This window comes from Pagrus pagrus (assembly GCF_965226575.1).
Source record: "Pagrus pagrus genome assembly, chromosome: 13".
In the NCBI taxonomy this organism is placed as follows: domain Eukaryota; kingdom Metazoa; phylum Chordata; class Actinopteri; order Spariformes; family Sparidae; genus Pagrus; species Pagrus pagrus.
Window position 1 is genome coordinate 11,380,804 of NC_140197.1, and position 19,315 is coordinate 11,400,118.

Below are 19,315 nucleotides of genomic sequence, written 5' to 3' on the forward strand. Positions count from 1 at the left end.
ACCACTTTTTAAAACAAATAAATAATAAAGCTTTATAAACAACTGTCTAGAACACATTTTAAATGGTATTCAGTACTTGTATTCACTTCTGCTACTTTCACAGGATGGAAAACTATTAATAACTTAAAAGTTAATTAATTCTTTATCATTTACGATGAGGGGAGCTCCTAATATTCAGTCAACACCAAATATAAAGTTATTTTGACAAAGAGAATACTGCAGGATTCAAGTGGACTGTATTACTCCAGTAGTGTAACAAGTATTTTCTTGTTATCCTTTGTGACAGTGTAAAAAAATTAATTACAAGCAACAGTCTGGTTTCCAAATTGTTATTTTTGTTTTGTTATAATTGATAGTACATCAGAATTTGCAGCAAAATGTACCTTTAAAATAAAAAGTACACAGCAGGGAAATGGTCCTTGTTATTTATGGATCTATTAACATATATGCAGCATTTTAATGTTGTAGCCAGTGGAGTTGGAGCTAAACTTCAGCACTTCAGTGAATACAGTTACTTACCGTCTACCACTGCTGACTACAGGGATTTCTATTTCTCTGGATGCTCCTAGGTATTTCTACAGTGTTATCTATCAAAATAGATAGTTGAACAAAAACCTGGCAGAGATGTGTTGCCTGCATTTGTCTTTTATTTCCTTTTCAACACCAATAGACCCCAATACAGCATAAAACATGAGATCAAATCACCAATATACAAATTAAGAAGTAAACAACAGAAATAAAATCAGAGAATATATGAAAATTAAAATATTAAACTACAGCACTATACCAAGCAATGCCATTTCAGCCATCATCGTGAATGTTTCACAGTGCCTGGTTTAGCTCTATTTACAACATTCGTTCCTTTCTGGTATAATATTTCCTCGTTAATATATTCAGCTTTGTGATTAACACCCAGCTTTAAAAATCACATGGTAACAGAACAAATTATATGATAGTGTTTTGAATCAAGATGCTTGGATCTGATATGCTGTTAGACAGGGGCAGAAAATAAGGCAGCAAATTTCACTTTTCAATACCACTAAGTCAATGTTAGATCAATACAACAATGCCTTTAACTGAAGCACAAAAGGTTCAGTGGAAGGAGATAAAAAACTGAAACGTGTGTTGAAGTTGTTTGGTAGGAATATGGGTTAGCAGTCACAGCTGAAAGCCATTTTTCTAACATTTCGACAGACACCGATTATTCTGCTAACTCATTAAGATTTTCCCATAAGGAAGTTGATTGTGCTGTTTTGAGGTTGCACATCAGTTTGGCTGGTTTCTCCATCCTGACTACATTCATTACCCACGAGGACTGTACCATTTTTAACCTGCAGTTAATAGGCTTGAGTCAGTGTGTAAAATCAGTTTTGACTCTACACACAACACAGCAAGAGGAAAATGATGATCGCAAATTCAGAGGCAGCACTCGACGTAATGTCCCCTTTGAGAAGGAGCTCTTCAGCTTTGATACCGCTGTGCTCTGCCATCAAACATTTACGATCACGACAACAAGCATCTTCTATACTGGCCTCTGCTAAAACGCATATTAAATATTGGTTTATGTTCGTATGAACAATTAACTCAAACACAGCTCATGCTATCTTTTGGAGAAAAAGATAAAAATAACTAACAGATGGCAGACAGGCCTGAACGATTTGATTCACTCGAAGTTGTTTTCTACCATGCATCAGTCTTCTGGCACAACATGTACCTGAATGCTCTCTTTTCCAAATTTGAATCCAGTCAGATTTAAAGGCTCATGCGTCCTATCTGTCTGTAATGACCAACATCCTCCCTATTGCTGTACCAGTGAGGCCATTATAAACAAAACCAGCAGAGGCAGGCATGTTCTATGCTACGTGTAATGCCCTTAATTATGGGATTACAATCCACAGCACATCACAGCTGGGCTGCCTCTGCGGGGAAGTGTTGCTTCTTCAGTAATCTGTAATCTGTGTGGGTGTTGTCCTTCCATCAGTCTCTGCCCACACTAAAATCTCTCCTACAGCTGTTCCCTGAGCGCTCCACAGACAACAACGTTGTGCGAGGAGCCCAAGTCAGGCCAACAGCTGGAGTTACACAGTTAATCTTTTGAGTCACTTTTTCATATGAACCCACAACAGAATGAAAACAAACACATAATATTAAGAACATTTCTGGAATAACAATTTTCCAACAAACTAGTCTTTAAACAAGTTATACCTCCAAGGTCATACAACATTTAAATAAAAAAATTATTTGTGATTAAAATCTTATATATTAAAATGAAGCCTGGTAATTCAAAGGCTCCTTAGTTTTGCGTGACTATAAATCAATTCTAAATCTTAAGACAGCATGTCTCAATAAGTGGAGCAATGGGCACTGCTCCCTCTATTTGGCAATGTTTCGGTACGAGGCAGAGTTGGCAGAGGAGTGAGGAGGAGGATGGACTGAAAATCAGTATAAAAACTCAAAGCTGAAGATGGCACTTATTTGCTCTAGCATACACCTTATATCTGTCATACCTTTTTTTGCTGTGGTGTTTAAAGTGCAGCATAAGGTTGCTATATGAAGGCATGATCATTTATACCAATCCATAATCACTGGATGAATATAGTTATGATATTTCTGTCAGAAATGGCCTCTATGACAGCAACATTATGACAACTTGACCAGTTAATAAACCTAATTTCTAAACATCTCAATTTTGCCCCTTCACAACTATATTTGTTGCGACTTCTCCATCCTCTTCATGCTCCCTCTTTTCCCTCTGTACCAATTATTTCCTCTTTGTCCCTGTAAAATAACTCACTCTCCTCCCACAGTCTGTTAACTATAGTTTTGTATGTCTGACATGAATCAGGCTTTATCATTGTTGTCTAAATATGAAAGACAAGAAAACAGAAATCTGATCTTTCATGTTAAGGTAGCAACAAAAGATCAGATTTGTCTTACATAAAAATTCAATATGGGCTACAGGAGTAAAGTGAGCCTCTGAGTGCACGTGTTATTCTCAGAACTCATCGTCAGAGCTGAGCAGCAGGGTCTTTTCATTGTCCCCACGAGTGCTGAGGTTACTGTGGCTGCGGGAGAGCGGTGGCCCCCCACTTCGCTCCAGTGTGGACTGCTGGGTGTACTGCTGATAAGCTGGGGAGAAATTGTGGATGGCGTCCTGGACCATGTCCCCCGGATTCATGGTCTCCTTCAGGCTGCTGGAGATGCTCTTCATCGGGGCACAGCGACCTGGAGGTGAGGTAGGAAGGTTGGAAAGTTAATTAAATCACGCAGAGCAGGATAGACAGGGAGGGGCATATGAAAGTGACAGATGAGTGAGAATAGTACAGAAACTATGTTTCCATCCATGTGATCCATGTTTCCATGTCATCTGAATTTTCCAAATAATTCTGGAACTGTAGCCAAAAAATATAAATTTACAAAATTCAGTCTTTTCAGCAAATCTGTTCCCTGAATGCCGTTGACATGCGGATTATATAATCAGCAACAGTGAGTATTATGATGATACTGGAGGCCAAGATGAATGCATATTTTAATGACATATCAAAAGACACTTGTCAGACAGTAGATGGAATCACTGTGACGTCATGCTAACAACAGTCACTTCCGGTTAGTCTGCTGGCGTTGGTTTAATTTGCAGAGATATGGGAAGCCAGGTTGCTGGTTGGGCTAATTATTAGTTTTGGGTAAACTCTAGCTGTCATTTTGTAAATTAGGTCTCCAACCTAACGTCAGTGAAAATACTGTTAAGATGTGAGATATGATAGCATAAAACATGCATTTAAGATAAATTAGGTACTTTGAAATAACATCATGAAAAAAGATAATGAAAGTGTAAGTAAGCTAAGTGATGCAGGGGTTTTCTACCTGAACGCGACTGTGTCACACATTGACATTAGTTTTATAAAGTTATAACACTGGGCAGGTGATGATTTAACATTGGTTTACATCAACAATTTTTTCCCCTTCAGGTCTTCTCGCCTACATTGTTCTAAACACAATTTTTTTTCTGCTGTGAGAGTAAGAGTCACAGGGCATCACAAGGGCACCAGGGTAGAAACAAAGACTAAACAAAATTGTAGAGCCCGTCTGATATATCTGCATGTATTGTATATGCAGAAAAAGATGCTTTGGATAACTTATAATTCTTAAATTTCCATTAAGTTTACTGTTTCAGTGCACTGATGTCATTTTAGACAATAAAGTTTATTGTGAAACTGTATGTTTCATATCTTTGTCACATGTGTTTGATAACCACATTTGAGGTATCATTCGAAAAGATTTGAATGTATTGGCCATTATATCAATATCAGAATTTTGTACTTCCTAATGTCGGTATCGGCATCGGCCCTGAAAATCAAGTATGCTCTACAGCATTACAGCATGTGAAATGAAAAGGCAAAATGTTCAAAGCCAATACACTGACAGCGAAATGAACACAACGAAACAAAACAAGACAGCCATTGACCCATGATTTTAAATGTATAAACTAATTTCATATTTGACTGAAAATAACTGTAAAATAATGGACAATAAATCACAATCAAACACAAAAAAGACACAGAGAACTGTAGATACGGATTAGACACAGCTAACATCAGACCTACCGTACTGTCCATAGATAGGAAATGAGCCTTTCAGTGCAGCACAGTGAAGAAGAGAGAAACAAGAGAGAGGGGAGACAAAGAGAGACAAGGAACACAAGAAAGTCAAGATGAAAATGAAGGAGCAGAAAAACAAAGTTGAAGAAAGGAGATAGACTCAAAATAGTTAGAGAGTGTCATAGAAAGGAATCAGTAAAGGGGCTGGGACACAAAGAGTGAGGTCAGATCAGATCAGCAAGACGGCAGAAACCATTCTGTATTAAGACGCATTTTAAAACTTTCAGAACAGACAGTTTATAATGCACACTGTAATATGTGTATTTTGCTTTACTTTTCCAATATCAAACCCATCAGAATTAGACCAGCCTCTTAATACCAGCACACACACACACACACACACACACACACACACACACACACACACACACACACACACACACACACACACAGACTTCTCTTACCATATGAGTCCAGTCTTTTATCCATGTAGACCTTGTAAGTAAAGGCATGGCGCAAAGCAACAGCAGCAAAGAACATCTCAATGCAGATGATGAAGTTTTGGTAACCAGCGGCAACTGTTCCCTCGCCCACAGAGAAGTCAGCTGAGCTGATCTGAGGAATGGCTCCGCACTTCTCCAGAATGGCCAGCAGCATCCCTGTATTGTACAAAGAGAGCCATGGTAAGAAAACAAGAGAACAGGCACAAACTGAGCTTTCATCGGCATACTTTGTGTGCATTTTGAAAACCTGTTGCAAAAGGTGAAATCGCTTGAATATTAACAAGCACAAATGGATGATAAGGTCACAGACCTGTTTCCAACTCTTTTTCTGATTATATTTCTGGAAGTTTGATGCAGCATCATAGAATTCAGATCACTTCACTGCAAAATCCCCAAATAAAACAAATTTTAAAAAGCCCCTTTAACAAAGCCTGTTCAGCCTGTTGCCTTGTTCTTCTGCATCACCATTTTGTACAAAAGGTACAAAAACGGAAACGGGTGTCACCAGTGGAGGTAGTAAAAGAGCCTTTGCACTGCCAAGAGGAACCAGGAAATTAAGTAAGCAGTCTAGCTTTTTATTCATGAGCTGTTGTTTGTTTTTTGTGTTGTCTGTTGTTTACACAGCTGAGCAGCTGAATTCAAAATGGCGGTTGCCGGCACTGTCCCCTGAAATCGACCAATCAACGTACACTTACATCACTCAAAGTTCCTCTGGTGCTGGGAGAGTATCTACTCTGAAGTTGGAGCTACAAAAGTCCCTCAAAACTGAGTTCTAAGAACTATGATCGTTCACAGTTCTTGCGTTCTTAGAAAGCGCTGCCCGATGTGTATGTAAGACACCAACTCTGTTATGTAATACGAGATGCCTCTTTTATTTCTAGAATTCTGGCATGCTATCTAAAATCACACATTAGGGCAGCGTAATGCTGCTGTTTGATTCAATGTTAAAAAAACAAAGGCAGTGGCAGTATTGCGCAATCTCTGCGTAAAAAAGGGCAAGAGCTGTCATGTAATCACACTATGAAATCTTGTTGCATTAGAATATTTGCATGAGGTTTCCATTCTTTGTTGCCAACCTATTACAAATTCACTTAAAATATTGACGCTGGCTGTGTCTCAATTCAGGGGCTGCATCCTTCGAAGGGCACATTTAAAGGCCAATTACGTCACAACGCTGCGCGAAGGCTGTCCCAATTCAAGGCTCCTTCAAATGCACCCCACAAATGCGGCCTTCTTTTCCATTTTTTTGGAGGACGCATGCTACTATCCTTCGTGGCCTCCCATATCCCAAGATCCTTTGCGCACCCGAAACAGAAGAAAGAAAGAAGGAAAATGGCCAAAAGGGGCGGGAACATCAGGTGACGCAACCAGGAAATGCTCCGAAGGCTAGACCATCCCATTTAACAATGGTGGACGCGGCTTTCGAAGGCCGCGTCCTTCAAAGGATGCAGCCCCTGAATTGAGACACAGCCAATGTTGAGATAAAGAAACCCCTTCAGACTGCTGAACAAAATATGTCCGAATATATGTTGTGTATGTCTGTGTGTTGTCTGTGTGTACCTTACCTTGCCAGAAGGAGAGAAAGATGACTGACTTGACCATGAAGAACTTGAGCACGGGGTTGTATGGGACAAGCAGTTCACGTGTGGCAAAGTAGAAGAGGAAGAGAGCGTAGAGTGACAAACTGACGGATATGTTGTAGATAATGGTCACATACAGGTAGCCACTAGCCACACTAGAGGTGAGAGAGAGACAGAGGAAAAGAATGTGCTTTAGCTGTGACACACAAGGCAAATGTTTGATTGAACAAACAAAGAAACAGGAATCATTTAAACCTCAACGAAAGGTGCACCTTTAGGTGATTACATTTTTAAGTTAATCAAAAGATGGAGATTTGGACTGTAGAGCAACACTCTGATGTTTTTTTTTATACAGGCTCTCATTAGGGATTTTATAGTAATGAACTAAGAACTGCAAAGTAGAGATATCTTGAGATTTAAATTAATATCATTTTAAAATCATAACTTATTACAGATATGAATTCAGAGTGTATGTTCAACCAACACTGCTCAAACATTATGGAATGAAAAGACTTTTGGTTGAGCAGTCTGTGTCTACAAGAGAGTGATGACATAACACAGCAAGTCAGAGGATAAGAAATCAGTGCTCTGGGAGATGTCCATGCTGTGAATGACAGTGGGTAGGTTGTTGTGGCAACATACTTAAAGTCTCCATCTCTGTATTTCCCAAAGGCCTGAAGAATGACAGTGATCACTGCCATCAGGGGTTTCACCACACAGAATTGGAGAGTTGCCTGAGAAAGCAAGAGAGAGCGAGCAAGAGAGTGAGACGAGGGAAAAAAAGAGTTGGTAGTAGAGAATTAGGGGAAATACCAGGTCAAAAAAACAGCAATGCCCCAGCAATGTTAGTCTCCATCACAAGTCCCATATATCAGAATTTCTGAACTGAGCCAAGGCTTCTGACAACAAGTAATTTCCAGTGACAAGCACATTAAAAGGACAAGATTTTTAAACCATATGGGAATAAATATGTACTGCAAAAACTCAAAATCCAACCTAGTATATTCATCTATTTTATAGTCAAAAATATCTCATTACACTTAATATAAGACACAATAAGTCACCCAAAGTGTGGCAAATCAGTGTGATTATAATGACACTTGTTTCTCATCAATTTTCGCTTGTTCCATTGTCAAACATTTTAATTATTACAAATAAAAAAAACACCTTGTAGTCACTGTTTTTTATAAACTTATCTTTGGAGTGGTATATTTTTTCCAGTGTGGAAATGAGTATCATATTGAATTTGTAGGGAACTTGATAAAACATGCACTGTTGTGATTATCACAGTGGACAGCATTGGTTCACCTATCCATAAACAACAAAACATAATTATAACACCCTTTGATTTGTACCTGTTTGCAAAACCTGAGGAAACCAATGGAGTACGTCTTCCCCCACAGACAGCAGGTCCCATACATACAGCTTGACCTGAAGTAAAGTGCATGTTCATACAGGTCAGACTTTTTGTAAACGTATGCAAGCTACTGTATAATAATTTAAGAATTATGAATTAAAATAATATATTTTTTTAAGTACTTCTTTATACCAGAAAGAAAGAGAATGGGATAAAAAAAAAGGCTAAGATGAGAGCAAACAAGACTTACTCAATGGGTTTCCCTCTGATCTCGGCCATGATGGCGCTCTCTCCTCCCAGATACTCATAACACAGACTCAGGAAGTTGTAGATGACGAAGGCTGCAGAGTGAGACACATAAGAAACTACTTACTGGGTTTTCAGGGTGACCACTGACAAAATCACTCCCAGATTTACATTTTGTATTTGAGTAAGTGTATTTGATTAGATAAAAAACTGGCCCATTTTTTTTAGGGAAATTTGCAAATGGCACCAAACTATCCAGAAATAACAGACAAACCCATCTTCAACAGCAACTTTGTCTTGGCGATAAAAATCTGAAGCTAATATGACTTCAGAATGGGTCAGATGTAAATGTATTTACAGCATTTATATCTAAGTTCTAAAAACATTGTGTTAATGTTGCTGATGTGGGTTTGGGTTATTTCTGACAGCCTCCATGAACACACTGATACATGATAGCTAGAGCGGCAGTCCATTACTTAAACAGTGTTTTTAGGTATATGTCATAATTACAGTTATGTTGTGCTGACTTTGTCTGGGAACTGCTGAGCTTGCCATTTCAAGGCAGAAAGGTGAGTCTTTCCCGTCGTCAGCATGCTCAGAAATGATTGGGTAATGTTATGAGTGAGGTATAAGCCTAAGCATAATTGTAAGGTATAGGGCTCTACTGCCTGCAAGAGAAGTGGATCAGTCTGAGAATGGACGCCTGGGAAAATATAGTTGAACACTGAAGACAGCTCACGGTCATGTCACACTGCCACACAACAGTGTCACACATAAGAAAACTACACACAATTAAAGGTATACTATGCAGGAACTGTTGGTTACTGTTTGTAACACAACATTCAAATTCAGCCACTCTTCCCCAAGTCAATGCCACCAGAAGTGCACTGCTGGTACATACATAGCAAGCTGCTATTGCAGAAACATTACATTTGTTGTAATGGAAAAAGCAGATACTTTAGCAAGCTAACTAAGCTAACTGCACCTACCAACTCCATGTTGCTTGTCATCCTCATCCACTCTTTTAATGCTTGCCAGCAGGGGAAAGTCACCCCAGATTCATTCTTGTTTAGGAGCTTGCTTTGTCGCCTTGCAATGTTAGTGCGTTTTGGTGCTTTGCCCATCATTTTTGTAGCTTCCTCTTGGAAGCATACTGCTTACCATCAAATGGTCACTACCTTTTTATAAAGACCCCACCTCACCTGTTTGCTGTTATTGGTTGTAGGCTACACACCCACTGACCACAGGTTGTAGCCTAGAAATGTCCCAAACGCAACAAAATTCGAAGAAAATAAATAAAATACAGGCAGGATCACTGCAGATACAGACACTGTCACATTTGTAGCCAGTCACAGATGATGAATGAGATGGATTATTTTTCTATTAACCTATGCATTTGTTTTTAGGAAAATTCTGCATAGTGTACCTTTAAGGCTATAATAGTCAGTCACATAATGTGTTACACAACTAACACAAAACATCACATGTTAGAATGTGATTTTGATCTTTATTAGCAGTATTCTTCCACAGCATCGAGGGCAGAAATGTGAAGCTACACCAGGTGTGTCTCTAATCCCTTTCTATTCACTGGTCAGATCTGATATGTAATCGACCTAATCAATGCACTGAACAAGTCGATTACATATCAGACACTGGTTGCCTTTACAGGTTTTGGGGTGAGTTTATTTATGCATGGTTTCAGATGAACAATGGTCCCAGGTATCGTTATACAGTTAGCAACAGTAAACAAGCTTCCACGTGGCTAATCAGTCAACTGCTGAGGTTTTTGACTGGAATAAAAACATGCAGATTTCTGTCTCGAGACAACTGCTGTGGTGTAATTCACTTGACACATCTGTCATTTGACACTTAAATACCTGCTCTTACATTTTAAAATATATTCTTCTTATACATTTACACAGGTACTCCCAAAAAAGCATGGAGCCCAGTTACATCATATCATCTACTGCTTATTGCTTAAAAAATCTAAAGAAACAGGGCTCTACCATTTGTCCCTGAATGATGAAGAAGCCCATATGACATAACTGCAACCTGTTCAGAAGTGTTCGGGCAAATCAATGCAGCATGGTTTGATTCATGGAAAAGCCCTCCTGGTCAATAACATATTAGTCATTCTGAAAACACTAACTTACTTAGCATTTTGCTGAGAAGTAACATATAATTGAAATAAACCAGATTGTACTGCTGGACAATGTTTTTCATCCACTGCCCCAGGTGTTCTCAGGCTAATTTAAGGGTAACCCACAGTTACCAGCTCCCTACTGTCTCAGCTCTCTTTACTGTATAAAGTGGCTGAGCACAATGACAATCCCTGCCAGAGCACAGTCAGCACAGTGCTGGATTTGTTGCATAACTACATCATTAGGTATTTTTTCACTCTCAAATGTACTTCTACACATGAATGTCTTAAATGTTCATTTATCTAGATCCTAATGGAGACAAATCTTGCCATGTCAGTACTGCATCTTATTAAAGCTAAGTGTCACTTCTGTCACACTGAATAGCATATTCAATATCTAATTTCATAAACTCTTCTACCAATTATTCATTCTTTAACACATACTGAATTGTGATTAATGTGTGCACGGGTGCAACTAACCATTGTTTTGAGGATCAGTTCATCTGTCACTTCTGTTCAGGGTGAATCAATTAATTGTTTAGTCTAAAGGTGTAAGAAGAAGTCAGTGTACTATAATAGTACTGAATCCAATGGGATGACTTCAAACTGGCAACAGAAACGTTTGTAATAGCTATAGAATAATGATTCCATCAGGCTTTATATTGGTTACCTATAAACCTTGCTTTCACTTTGCTATTTTGTCTGCTATCGGGCACAGACTCTACTGGGAAAGTGAAAGGTGACTGGTCGATCCAGTCCGGCTGGCAGCCTGGCAACATTTCTATCTGCTTTCATGTCTCCATTACAGACTATATATATGAATGAATTTTAAATGATTTAGTCATGTGCTGTTGGTCGTTGCTACTCTATAGAAAACGGAAACAACCTGGTTGTCTTTGTGACAGCGCTGCCAATAATATTACCATTTGGAAACTGTTGGTTGGGTAAATTGATTACCCAACCCAAACCCAAAGGTATTCAATTTGTAATGACATAAACAGAGAAAAGAAACAAATATTTATGACTGAGGAGCTTGAACCAGCTGACATTTGGCATCTTTGCCTTCATGTAGATCAATTAATCAGCACTATAAGAATATTCAGGCAATTACCCTGAAAAAGCACATTTGATGATGAAATAATTGGCATTAGGCAAAATGTCATTGTCATAACTACCACGCTAACTGCTTGTTATATTCTCAAATTCAGCATGAATAAAATGCAACAGATACATTTAAGTCTGGAAAGATGAAGAAAAAGCGTACGATTTATCTGCTCACAAGTGAGATGCCTTTTTAAAGTCTTCACAAGGATTTGCTCGTTTTCATACAGTTGCTAGGTAACAGGTTTCCCCTCCCCTGAAATCCTAGGAGGCCATGGAGCCATGAGAACAAAGATGGCAACCTTTGTAAATGAAGACACTGCAAAGGCCATCTGCCACAGAGGTATCACAACACATAAATTCTCCCACTCTTGTTTCTACTGGGAGTAAAAAGAGACACTGGAACACAAAACACTCACTCCCACCACTGTGGTGAATACTGGCTGGCTGTTTGCACGCCACATACGGCAGCATACAATCTAGCCTGCAGCAGAAAATGCTGGTGAACCAGTAATCTGCACTCACCTTCATAGCAGTCTCGAACTGTGTCAAAGTACACGTAATACTCCTCGTTGGTGAAGAAAAGAAGGCTGAGCCAGGAGTCGAAGGCATAGATGGGGACTATGAAAAGGATCCTTACTATGTGCCTCTGTTCATTTGGAGAGCTGTAGTAACGCAGGTGCATGTAGATCTAGAAAGAAGAGAGAAAGAAAAGTTGTGGGAAAGGTTTTCACCAAAGAAAAGTGCAAACATACATTCTAAAGCAGAATTTGTTTTACTCCTATTATCTTTCTATGATTCTGCCACATTTGGTGCACAATTGCTTCACTCCCAGAGGCTTTGGATCAGCACTACAAAACAACAACACATTTTACTTTCAACTCGTCTACAATATCAGCTTCCAGAAGTTGCTAAGGGAGTGGTTGGAACATTTTTTCCTGATGGTATCATATTAAACCAATTGGACTTTGGGCTTTGCAAAAGAGCTGCTCATGCTAGGAATACTGAATGAGCTTAAATAATCAATAAATAATCAAAGGGGGGAGAGAAAGATGAGAAAATACACTGAAAACACTGGCAAGGGAGCATGTACAGTACGCATACACATGAAAAATGGTTGCGTCAGTTGATGAACAGCAGATTGGCAGGATGCAGACCATGTATATATTATATTGTGTGAAATATGGAAAATGGCCCAAGAATTACGTCTTACAAAACTGTTACATCATAGAATTAAATGTTTGAGCCTGTTCACACCTGGCATTAACATGTATCCCCACATACGTCTCGAGTGACCACTTGTAATTGGATCTCACGTTCCTGCTCTATAAGCAAATAACCAGGTACATCACTGGGACAAATGGACACTTTCTTTGCATAAAGAAAGAAGTAACTTAATGTATACCATTTACCGTATTTACAAGAAGGTCCAAATAATTAAGAATTTGTCATAGACACTGTTTAGCGAAGTTTATAACATTTCTCGTAACTCAACAACTCACAAAATTGAGCAATTTTTTTAAGGGAGTCCTGGGACTTTCTCCAGTGGCAACAAAGAAGTAGCCAATATTGATTACTGTCCATTATATTTGTTAAATTTCACGTTTACTATCAATAAAATGTTGTCTTCTTTCACAAATTTAGTGTTAAGTGTGTTCAAACAACTGTTAATGCTGGCAGATAAGACTCATTTTTGACACTGAGTAGCAGGAAGGCTGGTAGAGCAATGCTGCGACAAACCAATACTTTTTACAAGGAAAGAAACAACTTGGTGTATTACATTGATGCCAAATTGATAAGTAGGTACAAATAATTTAGAATTTGCTGCAGCCGTTTGGAAAACTTGATTAAGTTAAAGACAAAAATGTGTGATTTTTTGGGGGGCTCTGGGGATTTTGCAGTTAGTAGGACAAGGGTTAGACCAGTTGAAACAGGCAGTGTGTTCACATACATCTACTGCTAACATTGGCCGGTTAAGAGAGCCCCAACAAGTAATTTGCACTACATTGAACTACATGGAGATCAGACAGCGCGTTATCCATTCAGCCTGTTGTTTTGGCTTCTTCTTCTTGTTTCTTAGTAGATGTCAGTCAAGTAGGAGGTCCTTCACTGTGGACCAGTACACATTCAAATACACTGCTAGAAGAAGGTGGTCACATGCCGCATGCGTCCCAGACCATCTCTGAATGAGGTCTGATTGATCGGATCTCAAATGCCTCAATGCATTTTGGGTGCATTAACACCTGTACTGTGCACTTGTGATTGGATCATTCAGGATGGATGTTAATATCGTGTCCACAGGGCCTTTGAAATAGCAACACATAAATGACTTAGCTGCCTAATGGCTGCCTCATGAAAACTGCATGTTCTCATCGGGCTCTAGTCCGTCTGTAAAGGTCAGAATACAGCCAGTATACATTTGCCTAAGATGTTAAGTATATTGGAGTATTGTATGCCTGAAAGGTGTGTGTTGCGTGCGGGCACTGACACGTGGGGTTGTTTTGGGTAACTGATATAGGGCTTTTATCACTCCTATTGAGAGCAGCAGACAGCAGGAAGAACAGGGTGGGCGTTTGTCACCAGCACGTATGTCTGCTCTATCCGGCTCCTTTCCACTTACACAATGTCCCACCTATCACCTTTCCTGGCCTGTAAACAGACACACACCAAGCTAAAATAACAAACAGAGGGTGACAACACACCAAGCCAGACAGTGCATTCCACTCACAGGGCTTGTTGCTAGGTGACCCTCCTCTCACACACACGCACGCACGCACACCTGACACACACACACACACACACACACACACACACACACACACACACACACACACACGCACGCACACACACACACACACACACACACGCACACACACTGTTCTTTGATGTCGTAGTCAAGGCAAGAGCACCTGTTGCCAGAGTGACAGAGGGCTCTTCTTTAACCCTGTATTTGAAGAGCAGCCACAAACAATAGAGGACAAATCATTAACCTAAGCCTCGGGGCACAATAGATCTCACTCACATATAAGGGACGCTTCACTGTAACTTGAGGGCTGATGAACTGACAAACAAAGAGCACTTATGCACTGTGCAGCTCTTATCGGCACTGCTAACAATAAACACCTCCAATCTCCAGAGATTGTAAACATTATTCTCACCTGTCAAAACACAGGAAACAAAAAGATGTCCCTTTTATAACTTTGGGCGCACAAACATTATGTATATTCTTATACAGGCGACAGAAAAACAGCAGTTAAGGCAGTACACACTCATATCTGGCCATACTTCCCCTACGGCAGGGCTACTGGAGATATTTGTCACATGTAGGGTGTGTTTCAGGGGTAAAATCCACCTAAAACATTTTGACAAAACAGCATAATAATCCAGCACTGCAGGGCTGCAGAAGTGCCCTGGCCTACAGATTCCGTTCTCCTGATGCTTTTACCATATTATTTAGCCCTAACCACAAATAAGAGGTCCTATAGACTCTGGTGGTAAACATCCGTAAAACAGTACAGTCCAGCCTTTGTTATTCATAAGAAATGGGTTAATAAAAAAACTGCTTTTTTGTCTCATTACATTCACACAACCCTAAATGTGTATGTTACATAAATATCCTAGGTCGAAAATCGGTCAGTATTTGGAAGAAGCCTTCCCCTCACAGGATGTAAAACTTTCTGGATTAATGCATGCGTTTGGTGGGTGAATGTGTACATATAGAGCCTTAGTAATCTAGGGAGGCTCATGGAAAAAGACCCCGGGGTGTGAATGTGTCTACTGTTTTTTTTGTTTTTTTCTGCTTCTGCTGAAAATCAGAGCTATTTGTACGTAACAACCCTGCATACAATACATGAAGGCTAAAGAAAAAGAGATTCTGTAGACATTCGCTAGACTTGAAGATCATGAGTGAGATTTAGGTTTTATCCTCCTACTCCAGCTGAACCCTTTGCCCAAAGGCTGTGGGCAAAGACAAGAGAGATGCAACCACTTCTTTGCACTCTTTATTGGGCTGCTGCACTTCTCCAGAGCAACATGCTGACCTCCAAGATCATATCGTTTACTAGAGCTGCAAAAAACAAATAGCCCACTATTTTGATAACATATTTAACTGAATATCTTTGGGTTTTGGACTGACTAAACAAGAATTTTAATCGAGAAATATATAAAATAATTGGCAGATTAATCCAAAAGGAAAATAATTGTTAGTTGCAGCCCTATATTTTTCCCTCTCACTGGTACACATAGCTCAAGTTGGATAAAATAACTAGTTGTGGAGACAGTAACTGAAATCTTAAAGTTATGTGTTAAGCTTGAGCCCCCTGACCACTAGATCATCTGCAAACTCAAATTGTTACTCTTTCCTTACCTGGTGACATGTGATCAGAAGAGCTGTCCAAACAAAAAATCCTGATATAGTCTGGGCAGCGGAGGTCATGAGGAAAATTGGCTCTTCTGGTGTGACCAATGGGGTTTCTGGTATCCATGTGGAGTTGGATCCTTGTGGGGCCACAGTGGCTGGGGCTTTTGGGGCAAAGCCGACAGGAGAATCATTCCCCAATCTCTCTGACAGGGTTATGTCTCGCCGCCAAAGTTGACTCATCTGTATAAAGAAAGGGTGTAGATGAGACTTCATTAACAAAGCTGCTTTTTAGGTAATACAAATTAATTTAGCCTATATATTTTAAATAGGTAGTAGCCTGTGGTCAACAACAATCAGCTACACATTCAAGGTTATAATGCCTGAATGAAACACAGTAATGTGTAAATTCATCGCAGTAGGCCTGCCGGTGTAAGACCTAAATCTCAAGTCAACATCTGCTGTTGTTAGAATGAGAAAAAATACAGAGCAGTGCAAAGTAGGACACTGCACACATCTAGATTGGCAAAGAGACTATTTGGATAGACAGATGAAGCGAGATCAAAACAGAGAGAGTGAAAAGGGGAGGCACAAGGTACCAGGTGGGAAAGGAGAGGCTGATAAAGAGTGTAAAAACCACAAACACCAACACATTGGGGGTTGGGGGGCTGAATCATTCAAACACAGCGAATCAGTGTGACAGCAACAAGCTGAGGGCTGCTGACCTAATTTCTCCCCTTCTTTTTCTCTGTGCTTTGCTGAGAAAACGAAATGGCATTAAACACAAACATATTTCTTCAGATAAATGGAGCACTTCCACATATCAGCACTTAGGGGCCTGATTTTAGACATAAAGCTGAAATAAAGTAAAACCATGATGTAATCTCATTCAAAACAATACCATCTAAAATGGATAAAGACCTTCTGAACAGATTCCGTTCTAATCCTCCAATCTTTGTTTAATGAAAAGGTAGATATTGAGTCGGATGTACTATTTTCCATTGGTGAGTGGCTTTAAGTGTCATGTGTGCATAAATAATAATTGCAATATTGTATACTTTTCTGACCTATTATGAACCCTTACACTTATACTGTGTTTATGCCACATCAGCAGAATGGGAATATATCACATCCACTGGAAAATCCTCATAACTCAAAATTTCAATAGTGAGTTATAGGAAGTAAAAAAAACAACAACACAAGTTGTGTCTGTCACATAATTACGCAGTACAGATTTAGGCAGATGAAAACAAAACGGACAAAACAAGGGCTCACAACATCAAAAGCATCCAGAAAGATGCTCCATGTGCCACCAACCTACTGATCAAATCACTGCAGATCTGTCATCTGTCATCTCTTCTCAGCTACATCAGTGTCTTGGTGTGGATTCCAGGAAGGCGATAATCTAATCATTCCCAGTGAAAACTAATTTCACAATGACTTTCAAAGCCCCCCTGTGCGCCAGCTAAATATAGGTTGGTGCTCAAAGTGGTCATGGATGACTCATGCTGCTTGCCAGCCAAAGCCTCAATCAGCTTGTGGCAATGCAGTAACTAGGAAGACAACATGTCACACATACAGGAATATATTGAAGTATTTAGGCAAAGAAACTGTGAGGAAATCAATTAAGGACAGCACAGAAAATACCTTCTGCATACCTGGGCTTTTTAGAAAAATGTACTGGACAGTCAAAGCCAGAACATAATTTTACTGTGTTTACTATAGGACTGCACAATTAATCAAAATATAATCGAAATTCAATACGGCTAAGTGCAAAATACAAAGTCAAATGTGTGACAAAACAGCAGCAAAATTAGGTACTGTAGTCCTGCAGCGATGTCCTGGCCTACAAATCTTGTTCTACAGATGTAAGAAAACATGTTTGTTGTTTGTTTGTTTGTTTGTTAGACCCTAACCAATGTCATGATTTTAATAGTTTAATAGTTATAGCAATATGATTATTTCCAGTCCTTTCATTCAGCCCTAATTTACTATAAAGCATTTACTTAGTCAAACTTCTTGTTGCTCAATGATTTGTGAAACTGCAGGCAGCTCCAGTTTGATTTTCCAAATATTCATTTCAATGTGATCAACATCAAGACTATTAAACAGTGTAATTTCAGTGCCCAAACAGATGTGAAGTGCTATGAACTGAGATTGGGGGATGGTCTTAAAATGTATAATGGTATCTGCTTGCCATATTGCCTAGCAGGTAGACTAGTAGTCTGAAAATTGAAACAACTCATTTATTTAACCATGATTGGGTGCATGCAAATCAGTCGACCATTGGTTGACATATTAAAAAAAACAAAAAACCTACATATCATTTGAGAAAATGAATGTAGAGGAATAAAGGGTGAGGTCTGTGTTCAGTAGGCTATATTCAAGCACTGGTGACGTACACAAGCACCAGCTTGCACCTATAACAACAAAGCTCGATGCTTCCCAGTGGGCCACAGACAAGAGAGAGAGAGGCAACTCATCAATCCTGCTGACTGCACCCGTGTGTAGGTTTCAAAACATGCATTGTATTTTGACCTCAATCGAATCAGCGGTCTTTGTGACAGGCCATCATAAGTCCTAAGGCTAGGAGGAGACCTGCCTGAAACATATTGTCAAGCATCCGGCCACTGAGGCTGTGTTCAATCAGAGGCACTGAAGACCACTGGGCCACTTAGCAGTGACCACAACTATAACAAACCCCACAAAGAAACAGGGCGCAGGTTTCAACCTTCAGTATGCACATAGCCGTGCTGCAATTTAGAGTGACATCATATGTACTGGAAATCTAGCGAAAACGATATTTGCCTCAGTACTGCTGGTTGAGATCATTTAGAAGACGTCTGCGAGTTAAGAAAAACACACCAAACTGAAAAAGGGTAGCTGTTGTTCAGGGCTCATGACTCCATCCTGATGCTTTACTTACCTTCTCTGCAGTTGTTTGATCTGCGCTGGGTTGAATCAAAGCATCACTTTAGCTCATCGTCTCAAGTCGATTGCAAACCTTCTGGAGTACAAAAAGTTAATTGGCCGAGCGCTAACATTCAGACGACAGCCAGCTAGGTTATCTTATCACTGCATCATTGTTTGAAAGCCGGAAACTTGCCTTTTTTTATACAGGCAAGTGTCGGCAGCTGAGCGTTAACTACGCCGAGCACTGTTAGCTTTCGTTAGCCAGCCTTCCTAGCCTGGCGTTAGCTTGCTGTTGCTTCTCTCCGTAAAGTCAAAACAAAGCAAATAAATATAGATAACGCTTTTAGAATGCGACACAATTACAATTTAACAATGTCTACGAAAAACAAGTGTTTTTATCTCGCCATTTCCTATCCAAAGCTGATGAGCTGGACACCGTTATTTCATCCACATCACCATCGGCAGTTCACTATACCAACAGCAGCAGCTGCCAGCAGAAACTCCGCTCTCGGCGCATGCG

At 39.7% G+C, this 19,315-nt stretch overlaps 1 protein-coding gene across 4 annotated transcripts; it reads right to left on the reverse strand.

Annotated features, from left to right (window-relative positions):
* Positions 1–625: 625 nt before the first annotated feature.
* On the reverse strand, positions 626–19,307 carry LOC311268343 (transmembrane protein 184B-like). Of its 4 annotated transcripts, none has more exons than XM_084371946.1 (11): positions 18,989–19,307; positions 18,809–18,886; positions 15,892–16,125; positions 12,051–12,216; positions 8,289–8,379; positions 8,037–8,112; positions 7,324–7,415; positions 6,667–6,836; positions 5,063–5,257; positions 4,605–4,631; positions 626–3,225 (listed from the first exon to the last, which is right to left on the reverse strand). In XM_084371946.1, the coding sequence occupies exons 3-11, from the start codon at positions 16,123–16,125 to the stop codon at positions 2,996–2,998; spliced, it is 1,281 nt and encodes a 426-aa protein (XP_084228072.1). In that variant the 5' UTR covers positions 18,809–18,886; positions 18,989–19,307; the 3' UTR covers positions 626–2,995. The 4 variants fall into 4 exon arrangements, with proteins under 4 accessions (XP_084228072.1, XP_084228071.1, XP_084228070.1 ...); XM_084371945.1 differs by having other exon boundaries at positions 18,809–18,889; XM_084371944.1 differs by having other exon boundaries at positions 18,809–19,307.
* Positions 19,308–19,315: the final 8 nt, after the last annotated feature.